The 20,321-nt window shown below is 39.5% G+C and overlaps 1 protein-coding gene across 1 annotated transcript in view; it reads left to right on the top strand.

Moving 5' to 3' along the window:
- Positions 1-18,151, top strand: part of TET1 (tet methylcytosine dioxygenase 1) — a 79,792-nt gene extending 61,641 nt beyond the window's left edge. The window contains exons 10-13 of the mRNA XM_060274942.1: positions 1,231-1,320; positions 2,364-2,501; positions 3,248-3,572; positions 5,058-18,151. Coding sequence (XP_060130925.1) covers positions 1,231-1,320; positions 2,364-2,501; positions 3,248-3,572; positions 5,058-6,184 — 1,680 coding nt within the window. The 3' untranslated portion in view covers positions 6,185-18,151. The remainder of the gene's footprint in view (positions 1-1,230; positions 1,321-2,363; positions 2,502-3,247; positions 3,573-5,057) is intronic.
- Positions 18,152-20,321: the final 2,170 nt, after the last annotated feature.

The following is a 20,321-nucleotide window of genomic DNA, read 5'->3' as shown; positions in this document are numbered from 1 at the left end:
TGATGTTTTAATTTAAAACAAAACAGTTTCTTATTTTGTGTGTTTGCTTTTTCACTTCTCCCCTTTCTCATCTTCCCCCATAGCCTTGGCTGTGATCCAGAGGGCAGGATTCAGCTAAGTTGTTGCATTAATGGAAAGCAGCACAAGTCCCATTAGCACAACAGGACTGTCTCTTTGTCTCCTCCCCCATGCACTCCCATGCCCTCCCCAAATCTGCTTGGGAGTGCTGGGCAAACCCTGAGAACGGGGTGCAGGGAGAGGAGAGGGGAGATCCTTCCCTCTGGCAAGCATTTCTGCTGCAATGATCAAAATCCACCCAGAGTTCTCATATGTACCTCCCCTATTAACTCAGTAGGCGGCCTTACGTATGCTGCTGTCTCTTCATTTGAATCACTTTGCTCCCATTTGCAACATTAGGATGATGATAATTATGACCTACTTTACAGGACAGTTGTAAGTATTACTGAAATAATGGTCTGGTTTGTAAAGCCAGACCATGGTTTAGAGTGAAGTCCCGGGCTGCTTTGCTCTTCTCAGGTTATTTTGCTTCTGTGCTGTGTTGAGCTATTTCATAGTTTGGCTTAGCATGGTGTCAGAACCTGGGTCCATGGTTTACAAATTGTAAACCAGACAACAAATCTTGGTTACAGCTTGTTTTTAGTCTGGAGAGAGCTAAACAGTGAAGCTGGTTTAGACAACACCCAAAGCCACATTGTGGCTTAGGTCAGTATGGTGCAGCAGCAAAATAACTAGGGAGGAATGTAGCCATGGTTTGGCATAATTTGACATGTGAACCAGTCTATTGTGTGTGAAATGCTTGGAACACTCTAAAGCATCATACAAATGCTTTCATTATGTAGCAGGTTTCCAAACATGGTACTTGCTTTGAAGAAGAAATAGATGTTTGTATTTTAATGCCAACGTGAACTCCCTTCCAACACCTCCATTAGATCTTTCTCTTGGAAATGGAAAGTGAACTTGGGATCTTTTGTGAACTTCTTTTTGTGCCAAGCAATTAATTTGCTGACTGCTTTTCCCTTCCTTTGAGCAACTCTCAAGAATGTTGCTATGTTTTGCCAATATGATAGCAAACTTACATGTGGGTTAGTAACCAAAACCACAGGAAGCTGACTGAATAGCGTACTGAATCTACGTTTGATGTGCTTTCACAGTTTTACTAGTCTGCTTCTCAAGCTATAAAATAATATGATGACTTCTTTCCCTGTCTAGGAAGAACATCTCGAAAACAATTTGCAAACTTTAGCCACTGATGTTGCTCCACTGTATCAGAAACTAGCCCCTGATGCTTTTCAAAACCAGGTAAAATCAAGGAAACTCAATGATTATTATGACACATCATCATTTTAATATTGGTGATGCAGAAAGAAAAGCTGCACAAGTTAGATGAAGGCCTTTCGTTATCTTAACTGGCCTACCTGAAAGAACAGCTAGGCTGGGATCCTATGCACACTTAACTTGGGAGTATGTCTCATTAAACACTTTAGGACTGACTTCTAGAAAGAAAAGCACTGCTGGTGTTACAGCTTTCAAATTCCTGCTGCTGTGTCCCTTGCTTACCAACAGAGTCAAAAAACTAATTGTTGTATTCTTCATCCTCATTGCTGATCAGTGTATTGCATGAAGTTTGGCAGATGAATAAATCCTGACAGGTGTTGCTTTAATTAGATTGTAGATCTAAGGATTTTTAGCACTATTCTCATCAAATAAGTCATGCATTTTCTTTCAGATTTAGCAATGCATAACAATGACAGTGTTGGCATGTCATGGTAAACCACTAACAAGTTAGCCATGGTTAATGGTTTAGCATGAGTGTGCAAATGGTTTTTACTGTAGTCCTCTCCTCTAGTGGGTTAGAGCAACAAACCATAATCCTTGGGAGTTATGGTTTGTTCTGCTCCAGTCAAACCATGTTGTGAACACAAGGTTCATTCTTGAGTGTGCAAGTTTTTGTTTCGTTGGAGCAAAACAAACCACAAACCCCAGTTTGGAAGTAATGCTAAGCCAGGAATTGTGGTTTTTAGTTCCTGATGGCTAAAGGAAGGGGCAAAGAAGGAGTGATCTCATGCTCATGTGACCTTTTGTATTCCATGACATGTAAATTGGGTTTGTATTCTCAGTCCAGTTGTTCACATCAAATGAAAAATTGTCCCTGAAGCTGTTGGTGTTTGGTGAGATATAATGTTATCCCCAGATAATATTTATTTGTATTTGTGGGAGGGGAGTTATTAATTTGTTTTATTATGTATTTTGTGTTTTCATTTTGTATTTTTATGTTGTGAACCTCCCTGTAATCTTCGATGAAGGGTGGTACACAAAATGAACGAATGAATGATGTTTTTTAGGTGGAAAATGAGCACATGGGTCCTGACTGTCGACTTGGGATTAAGGATGGCCGACCTTTTTCTGGTGTCACAGCTTGCATCGATTTCTGTGCTCATGCCCATAAGGATACACACAACATGCACAATGGAAGCACTGTGGTATGCAACATTATTGGGATTCAGTTTCCCAAGTGCTTGTTCATTTACAATTTATCTACTTGGCTTCCTTAGGTTGCTACCCTGTAGCTGTGAATGCACCCTTATTTCTAGACTTGCTTGTGTTTTTAATTGTTTATGCTCTTCTTTATGTTTATCCAAAAAAGCCATGTTTATAAAATAAAATAAAAAGCAGTTCAGAATTGCAACAAATGTAAGACAAAACAAATAACTGGCTTCCTGCCCTAAGTAGACCTCTAGTTCTTGGGTATGTTGCAATTCCCTTTATAAAGCTGAAGTGATTTGCAAGGGGCGCTTCAAGTTGTCGTGGTTGAAAGTTAAAAGTTTTTATGGATTGACAGAGGTAAGGGAACCAAATCATTGCATGTGCACTTCCACAAGTGCAACAAAACTTTTCTCCCCTGTGCTGCCCAAAATCTGCTCAGGGGGTTCCCCACTTGTGAAAGTCATTAGATAGAAGAACTTTTTAAAGGTGAAAAGCAGCTGAGTAGATATGTGAAGGATTGTGCTGTTAGTGTTTCTAAAATTGTGCAGTGTTATTCAAACCATGACATGTGGCTTGATGTTTGAAGGAGAGGCGAATTTCCATATTTTTCACACAAGCACCCCAAGTAGAATATTATTCTGCATGGTAAAACATAAATATCACAATTGCTGAAGTTGCTTCACTAACAAATAAGTGATTATTTATTATATCTCTCCCCCCCCCCCCGTTTTTTTTTGGCTAGGTTTGTACATTAACAAAAGAAGATAACCGCATGGTTGGGGTGATACCCAATGATGAGCAGCTGCATGTGCTGCCCCTTTACAAAATCTCACAAACAGATGAATTTGGCACAGAGGAGGGTCTGGAAGCCAAGATAAAAGCTGGGGCAATCCAGGTGCTTACTGCTTTCCCACGAGAAGTAAGAATGCTCGCAGAGCCACGTAGAGCGACGAAAAAGAAGAAAGCAGACTCAAAGAAGCAAACCTTAGCAGAGAAGAAGCTGTCTACTCCTGCAAAGGGAAAAAACAGAGTGCAGGAAAATACCAATAAAGCTTCAAAAAGTTTAGGTAGGTACAATAAACATTGTTTCAAAAGTTACCTGATAACTGGCAGAAATCTGCTTATCAAAGGTAGGGCTGAGTCTCGGAATCTGACACCAACAATCAAGCTATCAGTGTGTCTAATAAATTAGGTATTGAGGGTGGGATAAAGCAAAACGTTAGAACAATCAGAATCTCAAGAGTACATTTAATAAACGAACTGAATCATACAAGGTGGAGGTGCTGTGTGGGTAAGTTGTTTTCAGATCCAGGAATTAAGGAGACGACCTGTTCTGGGTGGAGGAACAGGTGTCTAAAGGAACAGGTGTGCAACTTGAGCAGTTCTTCTCAATTCAAAGCTGTTTTTAGAGGCTCAACTGGCTTCGCAGTTTGCCACCCATGGCTGTTCCTGGATCAGCGACAGCCTGACATCAGTAATTCGTATTCTGACAATCTCACAATTCGAAAGTTGCAACACCCTCTGCATGAGCTACCTTTGAAGATGGTCCAAAAGCTACAGCTGGTGCAGAATGCAGCTGGTAGATTGTTAAATGGGGCACCAAGGTAGGATCACATGTAATTGATCCTTAAAGCACTGCCCAGCTTGCCTGTGAGCTCCTGGGCCGAATTCAAGGCGCTGGTACTGACATACAAAACCCTGAATGGCTTTGAGGCCCCGTATTTAAAGGAGTTATTCTCCCAATACCTTGCAGACCCATGATCTGAGACAGTTGAGGGAGGCCATGCTCACCGTCCTACCAACAGTATGGCATCTTGTGGGGTAACACAAGGCAGGGCCTTCTTGATACTGCAATTGTGCATTTCCCTGCCTGGAAAAGTGTGTCTGACACCTGCATTGGCAACTTTAGGTGTCAACCAAAGACACCTTCATCTGAACTTTGGGGACACAAATGGAATCTGGGGTCCAATAGTTTCAGTATCACCTGTTGTGCTACATTGTTTTTTAGTATTAAAATGTAATTTTAGAAGTTTTGTTTTTTGTGGTGGTTGTATTTTAAAATTTTGTGAATCACCTTGGACTCCTATAGGAGGAAGGTTTATATTAATATTTTTATTTCTATATTGGTAAGTTGCTGAAGGCACTCAGCATAAGGTGACCAACATTGACTCTGTTAATTTCTTATCCTGAAAAAGTACTGCATTAGGTGGGGTAGAGCTACTAATAGTAAATTTTCACATGATATTTAGAGAATGTATACCTGTTGTGCATGTGAGCTGTGTCTGCTGGAGTTCACAAGCCACTTCAGTAGGAAGTCCTTTTTAGTCAAAGGCAGGGCACTTCAGCACATTTTGGACTCCCATATCCAACCACATTTCCCCCACCCCTCCCAAAGGCACACATGCTATTTCCAGCTGCATCTTCTCTGCTGGAAACAAGCCTCCATTGAAGGGAAATTCATATTCTCACAATTATGTTTGCTTTTTTTTATTAACCAGCTACAGAAAAATGTAGAGCTTTATATTTAAAACATTTTGGTTTTTTTTCCTTAGGGAGCAAAGCTAATTCATTGCAATCTGGGACAAAAATGGAGAGTGGTAATCACCTTTCTACAATAAAACACAATTCAGACACTACTAAAAATTGCTCTGTACTAAAGCAATATGCGCCTTCCTCCCCTTTAAAGCTGGATAGTTTACATTCTTGCTCTCCGTTAACTCACAAAGCTGGTGGTATAATGCCAGTGAGTAATCAACAAGATTTTTCAACTCCCTACGGGTATTTGCAATGCAGTAGTAACAAACCTCATGTGACACCCAAAGGTAAGATCTTTGATGTGTCCATCAGCGATCATACTGGAATTTTGCTGGATGAGAAGAGGAATGGGGTGCCCCCATTTCTTCAAGACCTTACTGTTTCAGAATCCACAGCCTACAGAGAGACTTTACCCCACACACTTGAACAAGGAGTAGTCAGCAAGCAAAATTGTGAAATAAAGTTAGAAAACTCCCCTGCCTCGCAGTTGGCTAGCTCTTGTGATTCCTCAGTGCCGTTAAATTCTCCAGAAGATATAGTCAGAAATGAAATTGGTTCTTCCCAGGAGTGTCCAATGCAAAAAGGTGGTTTCAAGAACCCAAATTGTGATTCTGCCACTGCGGATAAACACCCAAGTTGCGAGCTCTTAAAGCGCACAGAGTCCGAAGAAAGAGCAGAGGAAATGTGGTCTGACAGTGAGCATAATTTTTTGGATAATGACATAGGTGGGGTAGCTGTAGCACCATCACACGGCTCCATCTTAATTGAATGTGCACGCCGTGAGCTACACGCCACAACTCCGATTAAAAAGCCAAACCGGAATCATCCCACACGGATATCGTTAGTCTTCTACCAACACAAAAACTTAAATGAGCCAAAACACGGGATAGCGCTGTGGGAGGCAAAGATGGCCGAGAGAGCAAAGGAAAAAGCAGCGGAAAAATCAAGCACTGAAAATACCAATGTACAACCCAATGACAGGAATGTGCACCAGGCCAGTGCCACCGGAGAGATTTTCTATGAAGACAATGAATTCAACCAAATTCCATCGCGCCGAGCATTAACAGTAACTCATGATAACATCATAACAGTGTCTACTTACGCCCTCACACGAGTTGCCGGGCCATACAACCATTGGTCATAGGTTTTTATAGCAACTGTACAACCTTGCCTTGGGAGCAGTGTTACACAATAATCCCTAAAGGTGCTGTTAAAGAACAAAGTCTTGTATGGTTTACTCTTTGTTCATCTCAACCATTTTGAAGGCTGAGGTAAAAAAAATAATGATTTTTTTCCTTAAACTGTGACTTTATATATTTTAACATCTGGTGATTTTCAAGCACATTTTAAGCAAAAAAAAATGTATAGTTAAATGATTTTGGCTAGGTTATTAATCGTGATTGAATTATTCAGTTTATTACCTTTTGGAATTTATACTTTGGTGCTTTGAATTGTCTGTTTACTACAAATGGGCTTTTTATAAAGATTTTAACATACTTCAACTTTTATGATGTAAAATCAATTTAGACAGTATTAGCTATACACAGCTCTTGGTGCTCAATCACAAGAAACAGTTGAAGATAAGCTGATTTTTTTCCTTCATGGTGCCATTGCTCCGACAGCTTCCAGTCGTTGCTGTGAAGCCCAAGTTAAGGATAACAAACCAATGATGATTTATCTTTGTACAGATCTTTCATGTCTGTATAGGTTTGTGTGTGCATGTGTATGGTCCACACACATCCACACACAAACAGTATCACTAGTGATGGTTGGAGGTTGTAAGCTGTAAATATATATATTTAAAAGCACTTTCTATTTTTAAAGTTAACTTGAAATAGTATAAGGATCACATTTGTCTAAGGTTTCTACATTCTCTACCAAGAAATCGTTATTTTTCTTACTGTGTAGAGTTCCATACTGCTACAACAACAGTACACATATACGCATATACTAAGAATATTTGGTTTTTAGACTCTCCCCCACCCCAACAGAGAGTTCAGATTTGCAAATATGAGCTTAAGGAGCATTTTGTCCATACCTGTATTGCTATGGTGTTTTGTTGTCAGAATTGATTTGCTGTAGTTTGTTTCAGCAATAAGTGCATGTGTGTCTTTCATGCAGAGCATTGCAAGCTACACATGACAACCAAATGTTCTTAGAGTTTTGGGGGTAGAACTGTTAATTGCATCAACAACTTCCCTCCTAAAGTTGCCTTATTAACATTCTGGAAAGTAGGACTCTAAAATATTTACAAGAGGAATTTGCAGTTTTGGCTGTTTTATAGTATATTTGAGTTCATTAAAGCTTCCAGAATGTTCACCAGCTGTTAGCTGTCAACACATGAAGGGTTTTATAAACATGCAGTCCAACCCAGTGTGTGATTACTGAGAACTTAAGTCTACTTTGTCATTGGGTTTTTCTCCCAGGTAGGAAAATGTAGGATCACAGGCTCATTCTAATTTCCACACAGACGTTGCACAAAAGAAGGACCCATAGCATGCAAAAATCCCGTTCAATCCCTGGCATCTCCAGCCAAAAACAAGGCCTCAGGTAGGCAGAAGTCTGTATTGTGCTATGTCTCCATTTTGATGCCCAGCTGCATTATAACTTTTGTTGAGACGCAATTGCAGCGACACAAAACAGAAATATGATCTTGCCTCAACCAAAAACAAAACTAGAGAAAAGTGCACAGAAATAATTTTAAATCTGAGTTAACTTGATGTGCAAACTAAAGCAAAATATTATTGATAGTCAACAGACAGTAGATAACACTGATAAATCTGACAACGTGGTGTGGGGAAAAGAGAGGGTATCCAAGACCTATATGTGTGACAGTCTCAAAAAGTTTTCCTTCTGTGAGAAATTATACAAAATATAAAAGCCAAGTCACACCAGCAGAATGTAAAAAACCCCAAACTAGTTCTGGTTCTCACAACTCAAAACAGCAGCTGTAAGGGGGCAACTACTTTATGAGGGGAGGTTACAACACTTCCAAGTTTTTGAGTTAAGGAAAAAGGTCATAAAGAGGACAATATGATAGAGGTGCAAATAAATTCACACCCCTGTCATGCCCCCCCTCCCATAGTTAAATTATGGGATATGATGTCATAAGATGTAATAATGACCACCAGCTTGGATGGCTTTAAAAGGAGATTGGAGAAGTTCACGGTGCATAAGGCTCTCAGTGGCTGCTAGGCTTGATGGCGGTGTACTCCCTTTGCTGCCAGAGGAAGGATGTCTCTGAATTCTGTTACTGGGGAGCACAAGTGGGGAGAGTGTTTTTGAACTCTAACCCTGCTTGGGGGCATCTGGCTGATCAATGTGAGAACAGGATGCTGGACTAGACAGTGGCGGAGCGTCATGCTCCGACACCAGGGGGCAGAGAGTAGGCGGGGGCAGGGCTGGCAAGCGTCCTGGGGGCGTGGCGCCCAGCGCGGGAAGGAGGGCAGCCGTGATGGCGCCCCACTGGGATCACGCTGACGAGGGCGGTGCATTCCCCCCGTACTTCTCTTCCTCCGCCACTGGGACTAGATAGACCTTTGGTCTAACCCAGCAGGGCTTTTCTTAAATTATTGCATTGTTTGTGTTACCAGTTGTTCAGGAGGAGCCATCACGATACATGCATGGATGCCAGCTCATTCTATCCATGTATTGAAAATATTAGTAAAAAAGAGAATAATCACATATAGAACCTGTTCTGTATACACCACATTTAAATTGGTTCTCATGCGCTATAGGGCAGGGGTGGCTAACCATCACCACCACCCCAGTTCAAGAGCCTGATTCAGTCAACCATACAAGCTTTTGTTGACTCTTAAGTCCCCACCTATTTTGGCAGCAGGAAAAGAAAAGACAAGAGTTGAAATGCCCATGAGGTGGACTGTCTGCTTCTATGTGTGCATGCACGCACATGTGTATTTATGCATGCAAGCAAGTAGGGGGGTGACACTCGTGGCTGGCTTGTGGATTCAAAGGGATGGCTGAAGTGAATGTAGCCCTTGATAAAAAATAAATAAATTAAATTCAGCCACCCCTGCTAAAGTGTATATAATACCCAAATAAGGTTCAGAAAAGTAAATCCAAATACACTGCCAGGCAAACACGTAACAAATCCCTTCCTAATTGAGCTGGAACTCCCTAGATAGGACAGTTTTCATGTGTATGCATGTGGTTCCTCCTTAGCAACAATCGGTACCACAAACATTACAAGAATTCAAACCCTTTAGTTTCTGGTTTTATAACAGTCTGCGGGTATGGCTTTGTTTTTATATTGTTGTACAATGTCCTAAAAATCTTCTGAAGTTAAAATGCACTTTGGTGTTTAACGCATGAACACATACTCTCACCCTATATTGTTACATTAAGGCCATGTACATTCCCCAAACATTACAGATGCAGGTACAATTTCAGCCACACACAGGAACTGTGCGTGCTTGCGTCCTACAGGGCAACTTCCCATTTGTAAAGCTTATGCCAGAGTTTACTAATTTCATCCTTGAAGCGTGGTTGCTGAACTGATTAGTTTGCTTAAGAGCCTTGAATAGGCATAAACCTGCCACAAAGCTTTCACGTTAGAAATAATCTTGGCAAATATCTGAAATCTCTTAGATAGTAATGGCCCACACTGCTCTTCTAGTAGCTCTGACAAGAAGCAAAACTGGAAAAAACCTTCACATTTCTAGCAACTAGTTTCAGATTTTTAGGTGACCAGATTTTTAGCCCTGGAAGAAGGACATTCAGATTCCTAGGCAGCAGCATCTAATTTCTGGTGACTAGATGCCAGGGATTTTATTAACTCTTGGGAATGCCCAGACAAAGGGGTTACTAACAGATCAAATAGATGGGTGCCACAGGGCACTGAATGTTCTCAGAACAACTGATGGTGCAGTACTGATGAAGGAATGCACATGGGACTGATCACACCTACTTGAATAGTAGACCTATGTAAAAACAGGTTACAGCCCATACATAGATTGTGTGAATTGGGCCTTAGAAATGATTAACCTTTTCATGACATCGTAAATTAAACATTAGGTGTGGTAGACACTCCAGATCTGGAACACTATAGCATCCATCTCCTTTTCTCTATCCCCCCCCCCTTTTCTTTTAGTTCAATTGACTAAACCAAACACAATCAAAATAACAGCCTTGATAAGGATCATGCTTATCAAGGATCAGCAGTTTACATTTTAGAGATGGGGAATTTTTTTGGTATTGACCTGTCAGCTCAAATCAGTGGGCTCTGAATTATCATGTTTTGTATGAGCAATGGTTGCAGGCCATAAGGGTAAGCTTTTTGGTTACACTTGTGATTCTCCATCGTGTACATAAATTCCACAGGTCTAACCAGAGCTTGAAGTTTTACTGATAGCATACTTGATATTGTAGTGGTGCTGTAACAATGTCTAGATCCTCTAGACATGGTGCTTTTTTAAAATGTCTACCATGGTTGTGTGTTCAATCTGAAAAAGTTTTTGGTTTGGAAAAAATTACATATATGTGAATTCTTCAGTTTACCCTTAGTTGCCTATGATTCTGGTCGTACAGAAATGTAAACGTGGAATTCATCCCAATTATATCACTGCAGCTACTTTTTAAAATGTTAAGATGTGTATGCCAATCCAGGGATTAAAGAACATTGGAAGAGGACTGAAATTCCGTCTCCTGCACTCATGGGGCTCCTCCATTTCTCCATCTTTCAGATTATCATCACTCAATAGTACAGAGAACTTGTTAGGCAAAGTGGAGAGCAAGAACAGGGTGTTTGGACAACATCTGGCTCCTGCTTCTCACACACACACGGCCTAATGTGATTGGTGTTATATTAGTGATTAAAACTGTTGTCAAGTTATCCAGATCTGGAGCACTATGTATAAAATTGGTGCTAGATGCAGGGGTCCCTTTCTCCTCTGCCCGGGTTAACAACTGGTGTCCTTAAAATCAGTTGTAATTTAGCAAACAGCAAGTCACATTGATTTCTGTGGGTCCCAAGTAAGCTGAACTTGTTCAGAGTTGTGGCTCTAATCTATGATCCTGCAAACCCTGGAGGGGTTTTATGAACATCTCTGAGACTGCTGGCATGATTGCATTTTAGATTATACCCCCATACCTACAACTCAACAATGTTGGTCACATGGCAATGCCATTGAGACCATTTTCCCAATCTTTACGCCCATTGAATCAGCTGGAATTATAACAGTCTTATAAAATGTATAAGAAGCAAGATTTCAACCCAGTCGTTCTATTTTTAAAGCAAATGAACTTTGTAAAAAGAAAAAGAAACACCCATATGCTGCATTTTTGTTAGTTCAAAGATTATGATTAGTTCAAACCGAAGATATGTAGGGATTGTAAATAATCTAAAGTCAATATTATACCATCATTTTGTACCAGCAGTTTTCTGCTTCTTGAATATCTATAAACATTAAATTGTTACGGTATTTTTGTGTGCCTTAGATTTGCATTTTGAAATCTCTATATTTTTTGTGAGCCTAAAAGTTATTAAAAATTACAGCTGTTTATACAGTAAATAGGGTTGTGAATTCCTCCAGCTACTCATCTGTGCAAGGCTGGGTTGTTGTTTTTTAGTATTGCTTTCTATACAATCTTTCTGCAAAAAGAGGACTTTCCTGAAAGGGTTACCAGCTGCTTATACAGTCATACCTCGGGTTGAGTACGCTGCGGGTTGCGTACTTTCAGGTTGCGTACTTGGAAGTGTTTACTTCCGGGTTCCGCCCCGCGCACATGTGCAGAAGCGTTCTGCTTCGCGCACAGAAGTGCTCTAACGGCACTATGCGCACACACACTATCACTGCTCGGGTTGAGTACTTTTTGGGGTGCGAATGGATTGGGTACTCAACTCAAGGTACCAATGTATAGGGAACTTTAATGTCACGCTGCCACAATTTTACCCAGTTCAGAAATTTAAATAAAACCCAGCTTACAATGCTACTATAGCAAGACTTATCTTTGTTCTTGTAAATTTTGCTGTGTAAAATCTGCAGTGTTCATATTACTACAAATAACAACAATGATGAATTAATTTCCCTGTGATTCTTGGTAAGCACTGTACCACACACATGCTTTATGTAAAGTTAGATGGTTTAACTAATAAACATCACCAAAAGCTTAAGATCAGGATAAAAGGTAAAGGTAAAGGACCCCTGACAGTTAAGTCCAGTCGCGAACAACTCTGGGGTTGCGGTGCTCATCTCGCTTTGCTGGCGGAGGGAGCCGACGTTTGTCCACAGACAGTGTTTCCGAGTCATGTGGCCAGCATGACTAAGCCGCTTCTGGTGAAACCAGAGCAGCACATGGAAACGCCGTTTAATTTCCTGTCGGAGCTCACCCCATCGTGGGAATTCGAGCCACCTGGCAAGCCCTAGGCTCAGTGGTTTTAGACAACAGCGCCACCCACATCCCTAAGATCAGGATAGACACATCCAATTAGGATATCTCTTAACATCTCTATGGTGAACTGCAGAGTTTTTGCATGGCTACTAGTAGAAAATGTATTGTTCTATTTGGAGAAGAAAGCAGGTCTTAAAATGACAATGCTAAATAGGAAAACCATATGTATTTAAAATGTAACTTATCAACCTGATGCTAAATCCATTACTTGGAAGTCCCACTGATTTTAATTAGTCCTGTTAATTTCATTGGGCTGTTCTTCCATATAATGAGTTTAAGATGGAAGTGCATGATCCTTTTTAGCAGCTAATAAAACATGGTTAGATTCATCAGGTTACCAAAACATTTAAAATATATTATTGAAATTAAGAAATAAAAGTGTTTAATTTGATTTCAGTGGTATATTTTAATTATTTATGAATAAATTTATGAAATACTCTTGCTTATTACTGTTACACATAGAATACAATGTAGCCAATTACATTTTTATAATATCTGATTTAACTGCAGTTTTAATAGCAGATGGTATCAACCATGCATGCGATGTGCGAATTGATAACTACTTACTGTATATACAGCTGTGTGCTATTTATTGTAGCATTTCAGAATATTTATCATTTTTACATAGAAATTGATGTAATGTTGTGAATGAGCTTATAGCTACAAAGGTTTGTAATACTATTGTCTTGTAATAGTGATTCTTTGGGGCTGTAACAAGCAGCAAAATCTTCAGACTGCTGTAGCAACACAAATCCCCTTTTAAAGCAGTTTAGTCTAAGATTCTCTCTCTTGCTTTCATTGGTGACCTTCTATGCTAGCTAGTTCAGGAGCCTGGAGACAAGGAAATGAAAGGAATGGTAAAAGATGCAGTTTTTCCTTGATTTGCTATAACTCATTTTGATCAAATTATCAGTGGCTTTGGCTCTGCAAAGTGCTTGATTTATATACCGTAGATCACATTTTGGTTCTGTAAATTGTGGTATTTTGTTCTATCAAATTCCTAGCTCATCCAACTGATTTCTCAGAAAAAAAATGTTATTGGCAGTAAAGTGAGGTGTGTAGTACATGGTGTGTAGTTGGCTGATTTGTTAATATGGGGGAGGGTCTCAGGTGCATAAATGTGTGTTCTCCTTTACTAGTTCAGACTAGGAAGCTTAGCCTATCTTTACCATGCTCTACAAAAAGTCTGCTTATATTATCAAGTCTCTCCATTGAATTTTTTTGCTTTTACTGCTATCTTGCTTAAGGTTTCACAAACTGTTCTTGCTACCTTGGTGCACCCTCAAACTTCCTACTTGAAAGCATCCCTGCATCAGCAACAATCTGAATTAAAAACAGGATGCTATCTAGGACAGGATTTCTTGAAACATGAAATTTGGGACTTGCAGTTGGGTCACCTAAATGTGTAAAAAAGTGACCCACTTTCCCACATAATCATTCTTCTTTGATTTGCTACAGACAGTTACTGTACTATGAAAAGTCTTCTGTGTTCCTGGAATGTTGAAGGTCAGTACTTACAGATCTTCTTAGCCTCCTCCCCCGCGGAAGCAGCTAACAAGGATCTTAACAGAAGCACTATATGGTGACTGATGATCCTTCAAAATCAGGCAACTGTTGTGGCAACTAGCTGCTGTTACTTTGTGGTTCTGGTTTTTCTACAAATTATACTGAGCTTGCGCTTGCAAAAATTAGTGTTTAAATCCCTTGAAAGTTAATGGGGTTAAGTTGCTCATGGAATTGATTTCAGTGGGATTTAAGTGCAATAATCATTCCCTCGATTGGAGCCCATATATGTTAACTTTTCTGTATCTGAGTGGCTCCTTGAATACCCCCGTTTTTCCTGTGTTACCCTCTGTATAGATCAGTACATAAATTTGTGTCTTAGCATAATATTGTAATGGCAGTGACCTCTATATTTTTAATGATTACAGGAAGCTAATTATGATGGGTAACTGACTGGCTAAGTTGATATTGTTAACGTGGTCCTCCTACTTTTAAGGCATAGAGACTTCTGTTACAATCTTATTTGAGTCCACATCAAAAATATAAGACCAGAGAGTGCCACTAGCCTGGTTCGTACATCACACTAAGCCAACCCATAGCTTAATGCAAACTTATGGGTCCTAGGATAGGAGACTGCGTTTGCTGCAGCGTGCTAAGCTAAATGGTAATTTGGCTTAGCAGGCTACCCAAAACTAGGCTCATGCTTTAGTTTTCTCCAGACATTTGGTCGGGCTTAGTGTGATGCACAAACTAGGCTCACTTGGAGAAGAACAATGTTCCCCACCTGCCCCAAGTTAGTGGCTATGCAACTAGATCCTTTATGAAATAATCAAAAGCTGCCAATCTTGCAACAACATACCACCAGTGTAGACAAGCTCCCTTTATAGAAAACTTGGGTTAGCTCAGGTCCAGGCTCTATGAGCAAGGGAGTAAGCTTAACTGGGTCAGAACTCTACCAGGAGCAGAGCACACACTGGGATCCCTTCCCTTGAGTCCAGCTCTGCTTTCCCTAGAGGGGTTAGCGGGAGTACTACCATACCTCTTTGTTAGGGAACGATATGGAAGCTCACTGTTGTTGCACACAAAGTCCAACACAATGCCAGGCACTATTTAAAATGAGGTTGATACAACTCACTTGGCCCTACAGTTACCTGTATGTTACCATAAGGCTGTATCATCCCAGTAACTAGACAACTCCCTGACTTCAGAATTGTACAGCTAACTGTGGTCCTGCCCGTGCCAGGAGAGTATTGCTGACACATGACTTTTGCCGGGAGAGTTACTGGCAATGCGCTCCATCGACATGGCAGACATCACTGCTGTACCCAATCCCTGAGCCACAGAGTCATAGTTAAGTGGCTCTTGAGTTGTCCCTTTCAAAGTCAGGTAATTGAAGAACATCTCTTAAGAGGTATGAGAGGCTGCTTTTCTACCCAAAAGCTTACCACAATAAATCAGTTTTCACCCTATAAACAGATGTATTCTCCTATAATCCACATCTTAATCTTACTCCCCTTTTAAGTGTAATTAACCAAGTGTTGTATATTGATAGAATTGAATTAAATCTTGAAAAATACACATCACACACACAAAATGGTGCTGTTGCAGCTTTACGTTGGACTCCATGATTACCACATGTAACGGTACTGTTGCAGCATGAAAAAGTGTTCTCTAATATAATGAGCTTCAATTTAATGAACATAAGCCTCTTCTTTAAAGCTGAAAATAAACGTGAATTTTCATTTATAAAAACCAGTTCTTTGTCTGTCTTGCAGGGTGAAATGGGCACTTGGAGTATAAATGAAAAGCATTCCTCCAAGGGAACAAAAATAAAATAAATCAGTTCTGTAATGAATCAAGGATTCTTTTCTTTGAAGTTTTTCTTTCTTTCACTACAGGCCAAGTAACAACAACTATGCGTTGGTTTCAGTTTTCAAAATTTGAGGCTGAAGCTAAGCAGATCTGAGCCTGGTCAGTGCTTGGGTGGGTGACTCCCTAGGAACCATATTCAGTATCTTGAGTTCTGTAACAGAAGAAAAATGGGATATTAAAATAAACACATTTTTATTATCCAGAACATAGATTTGCAGCTGTAGACATACCTTACCTAATTCCTTCTGTAAGAAAAAACAGGGTGACTGACTGATTTGTTCTATGGGATGGTAGGAGTCATAATACTAGCAGAATGTGGAAAGACTGAATCATTTCAGCATTTGGCAAATGTTTAATTTGAACAGGTATGTTACACACTCCTTGACCTGTTGAGATAGCATTAATAGCATTTTACCCAACTTCATTCCCCGTTGCAAATCAAACAGCATTTGTAGAAGGTAATTTTCAGTTAATTCTAATAACAGTGGTAGTTAACACGTGTTCACAAATAACTGTAGGATTGACACCTTAACGTGGTGATGCTAGAAAACAAAATAAATTACCCAAACCTGTAGTTGTGATATGTAAAAGTTCACAAATGAAGGATTTATAGCCAATTATGTGGTTGGAACTCTAGGAAGTGGCTCTTTAGTTTGTCTATAAGCAAACTAGCAATTTGCTCAACAGTTTCTATGTGCAGGCCATTGCAGCCATCATTTCAGAACCGCAAAATGTAATCATGAAATTGAGCAAAAAACTACTAGTTGTCCAAAAATAGTTTCATTTAGCAAACGGCACTATGAATGAGAATTAAAAGTTGTGGTGGCATAGGCTGCAAATACAGGCTGGTTTAGATACGGTAAATGGCTTGAGAGGCACCTGAAATGTTAGGGTAATCAAAGATCATTTAAAAAGAAACCTAGTGTTACAACGCTATGTAGCTACACAGACACGCTTTAATTAAGCAATTATGGTAGTTGGGTTTCTGCTATATAGTATATCAATATTTAATAAATGTTTGCGGTTTAGCAAGACTATACAATGTTCTTGCATTTGTGAATGCCATTTTAGAGTTATAGCAAAACATGGCAGCTTTGAGATTCTGTCTGTTGTGTCCTTCAATGCTGAATGTAGCTAGTGCCCAAGATGTTGATGCCAGATAGGCTGGTAATGCTTTGTAAAATATTACAAATCTAATGTTCATTGTAGTTGCAACAAAACATTTTGATGTTAGACATTTTAAGACCTTATAGTTCCAGTTTTTGAAGTGCTGTCTTTTTGTTCTTTTAAAATAAATCTTCACATTGCAAAAATATGTCAGAAGTACAACTGTGATCTAGAGGACCTTCTTGCCTCAAGTTTCAAAAGTAGCTTGATCAGGAGAGTAGGGGAGTTGGAAGAATGCTGTTTAGAAAAGCAGAAATGCTGCTGTGTGAATAAAGGGGTTTACTTTATTATGGCTACGGTAATCAGAAACCATGGGTGCAGTCTAGTAAAAGCTGCAGTCTTAGGCATATTTATTCAGAAATGTACCACTGAATTAAATGAGAGTCAGTCCCAAATTAAATAAATTTAAGAATGCAGTTATGCAATCTAATCCATGAAATGTTTACTCATAACTAAATTCTACTGAGTTCAGTGAGGATTACACAGGAGTAAAATGTGCACAGGACTACAGCCTTGGTGTCAATAAAATCAGTGGGGTTATAGAATAACTTGATGCATATTTACTCAGAAACTAGCCCCATTGAGTTAAAAGGTGCTTTCTTCCAGCTAAATGTGTAGGCTTAAGCATGTTTGTTTGGAAGTGGATTAGATTGTGTTCAGTGGGACTTCCTTTCTAGTTTGCTTCTGAGTAAAAATGCATAGAATCAGGTTGCAAGTCCCATTGATTTTATTAAGAATTAGTTGTGACTAATCTCACCGGATTGTATCAAAAATGTAATACATAAAACAACCACAGCAGACATGTTCAAAAATTCAGTTTCAGTAGCCTAAAAACAAAAACAGGAAAATGCATTATGCTCAAGCAGATGAAACTTGAGCTGTTGTTGACTAATATTCCCTGTATTGTATTGTTTCTTGTGTGTAGTGTGTTGTTTTTTTAAACTGGGGTGCATACAATATTTATTTTTCAACATATATAACTTTGATTTTGGTGGATTTTCCCTCTAACATTCTACTGTATTTAGATGATCTAGTGGTTGAAAAATGAAAAGGCAAATACATTTTTATCATTTACCATTATTTTAAGTTACTAATAAACAGGAGGAAAGCACTTCACTATTTCACAATACTTACAGGAAAAAGGATTAAAGCTACTTCATTTCATTGGGGGGAAATATATTTGAATATTCTCTGCAGACAAGGGAACGCTTACCAGCAGTACTTGAAGACGTAAGTTTTGACTGCATGTTACTTGAAAGATCTTACTAAGCTACTCTTTTTGGTGCACAGCAGTTGTTGTACATTATTTCATGTTTATGTAGCAAGATGCATTTAAATCGTATTGAAACATATGTGTAAAAATTATTGTTGTGGAGATGGTCTGTTCTGGTTTTTTGTTTTTGTTTTTCTTGGGTTTTTTTCTTGTATGTGTCATATCTGTTTAAACTTTTAAATGTTCCTTTAAAAATGTCCTAAAAAGGCAAGATAAATTGCTGTCATTGAAAATATATTTTAATTTTTTTCATGATTTTTTTTCCAAAAAAAAATATTATTACAAAGTGTATCATTTCTGATAACACAGAACATTGTGGATGGTTTCAAATAAATTTTATACTTCTATTTTGCACTTGATTGTCTTAATTTTTCATTTTCTATATTTCACGGGCATTTTCTCTTCAGAAGAATAGCACACACAGCCTACCAAAGGAGCACTTTATCCATTCATACAAATGCATCTTAGTAATGGCTTGAATCTACAGATAAGATTGCCCTTTCCCCACTTTTATCCGCTTCTGTGTTTTTAACAGGAGTTTCATCTGCAGGCATTAGCAAATGCAACTAAATTTCACCTCAGTGTTTGGAGTGGAAGCTACTCCTAGTGATTTCTGAATCTCAAGCTCCTTTTAAAGGCATAGTTACTTTAGGAACTTAGAAAACAAAGATTTAAAACACAATATAAGACATAAGAAATAAAGCAAACACAAGATTAGCCTAAAAACAATTTGCAGACTATTTACCGGTAAAACCTTGGAAAAATTAAAAGGGCTTCACCTGGTGCTGAAATTACACACCAGGCAAGTTCTCCTGGAGAAAGCATGCTGCAGTTAAGGTGCCACCACTAAGTAGGCCTTTACCCCTGTAGTTACCCGCCACACCTCAGTTGAAGAATATCTTGGTATACATTGAGACATGTGAAAACAAGCAGTGTTAAAGTATCCTGGAACCAAGCTGTGACAAGCTTTTGAAAATCAAAACTAGCACTTGTGCTTACCAAATACTGTATAATGTATTATAGCCTAATTGGAGTTTCCAAAGAGTCTTCAAAGGGAGGCCAATATATTAGAGGCACATTAAACTTATTAGCAGGTAATCAAGTTACCAGGGCACGGATTGCTGAGGTCAGGGTATCTCTGTCCATGTAAGCTGCTACAAGAGAGGCAGCTTGATATTGTTATCGTTCCAAACTGTGCCACAGAGGCAGTGTGTATCTCCAAAAGCAGAGATGGGTCAAGGAGCACCCCAACAAGCACTCTAGCTTGTTTCTTTGAGGGAGTGAAGCCCAGTCTAGTGAAGTATTACTAGTATTAGTAAAATATTACTCATCCAGGCAGTTTTATACAGTGGTGCCTCGCTAGACCAGTGGTTCCCAACAGGTGGTCCGGGGACCCCCAGGGGTCCGCGAGCTATGCCAGAGGGGTCCGCAAGATGCTATTAGAATAAAAAAATATATTAAATATATTTCGTATGATAACAGATTTTTTTGTTTTGGCCGCTTCCTGCATGAGCAGAGTCTAGCGCAAAACTAGAATTAGATAGAGGCAGTAGTTCTGCTGTATGCCGTTAGGTGGCGCTTTACAAACACTACTGTTTTGCAAAGAGGCAGCACGCGCATTCTACTAACGCTCACCTCCCCAAGATGCTTTGCACGCGTCGGCTTCATTTGTGCGCTACTGCGCAGGTACCCTGTCTTCTCCATTCCCCTCCCTCCTCCCTGGCGCGCGCTGCCTCTTTGCAAAACAGTAGTGTTTGTAAACAAAGCGTTGTTTTTCGCGGAAGCTACAGTTCGCGTAGTTAAAAATGGACCGTTGGTTAAAAAGTGGTTCGTTAAAACGACAAAGGCCTACAGATGAAGAGGAAGATAATGCATTTGATGTTCAAGCAAGTAAGTCAGTGACTCTCGAACCGATCTTGTCAGTGTCCATTGAACCTAAATCATCGGCGTCCCTTGAACCTAACCCTTCCAAGATCAGTGTTAAGCTTACTGGAAAAATTAGATTAGGAATTAGGAATTAGATTTAGGATTAGGAATTAATGGGGGTCCTTGTCAC

The sequence above is a fragment of the Zootoca vivipara genome, chromosome 5 (assembly GCF_963506605.1).
Source record: "Zootoca vivipara chromosome 5, rZooViv1.1, whole genome shotgun sequence".
NCBI classification, from domain to species: domain Eukaryota; kingdom Metazoa; phylum Chordata; class Lepidosauria; order Squamata; family Lacertidae; genus Zootoca; species Zootoca vivipara.
The sequence above is the reverse complement of the archived record's forward strand: the minus strand, read 5'-3'. Positions and strand labels throughout refer to the sequence as shown.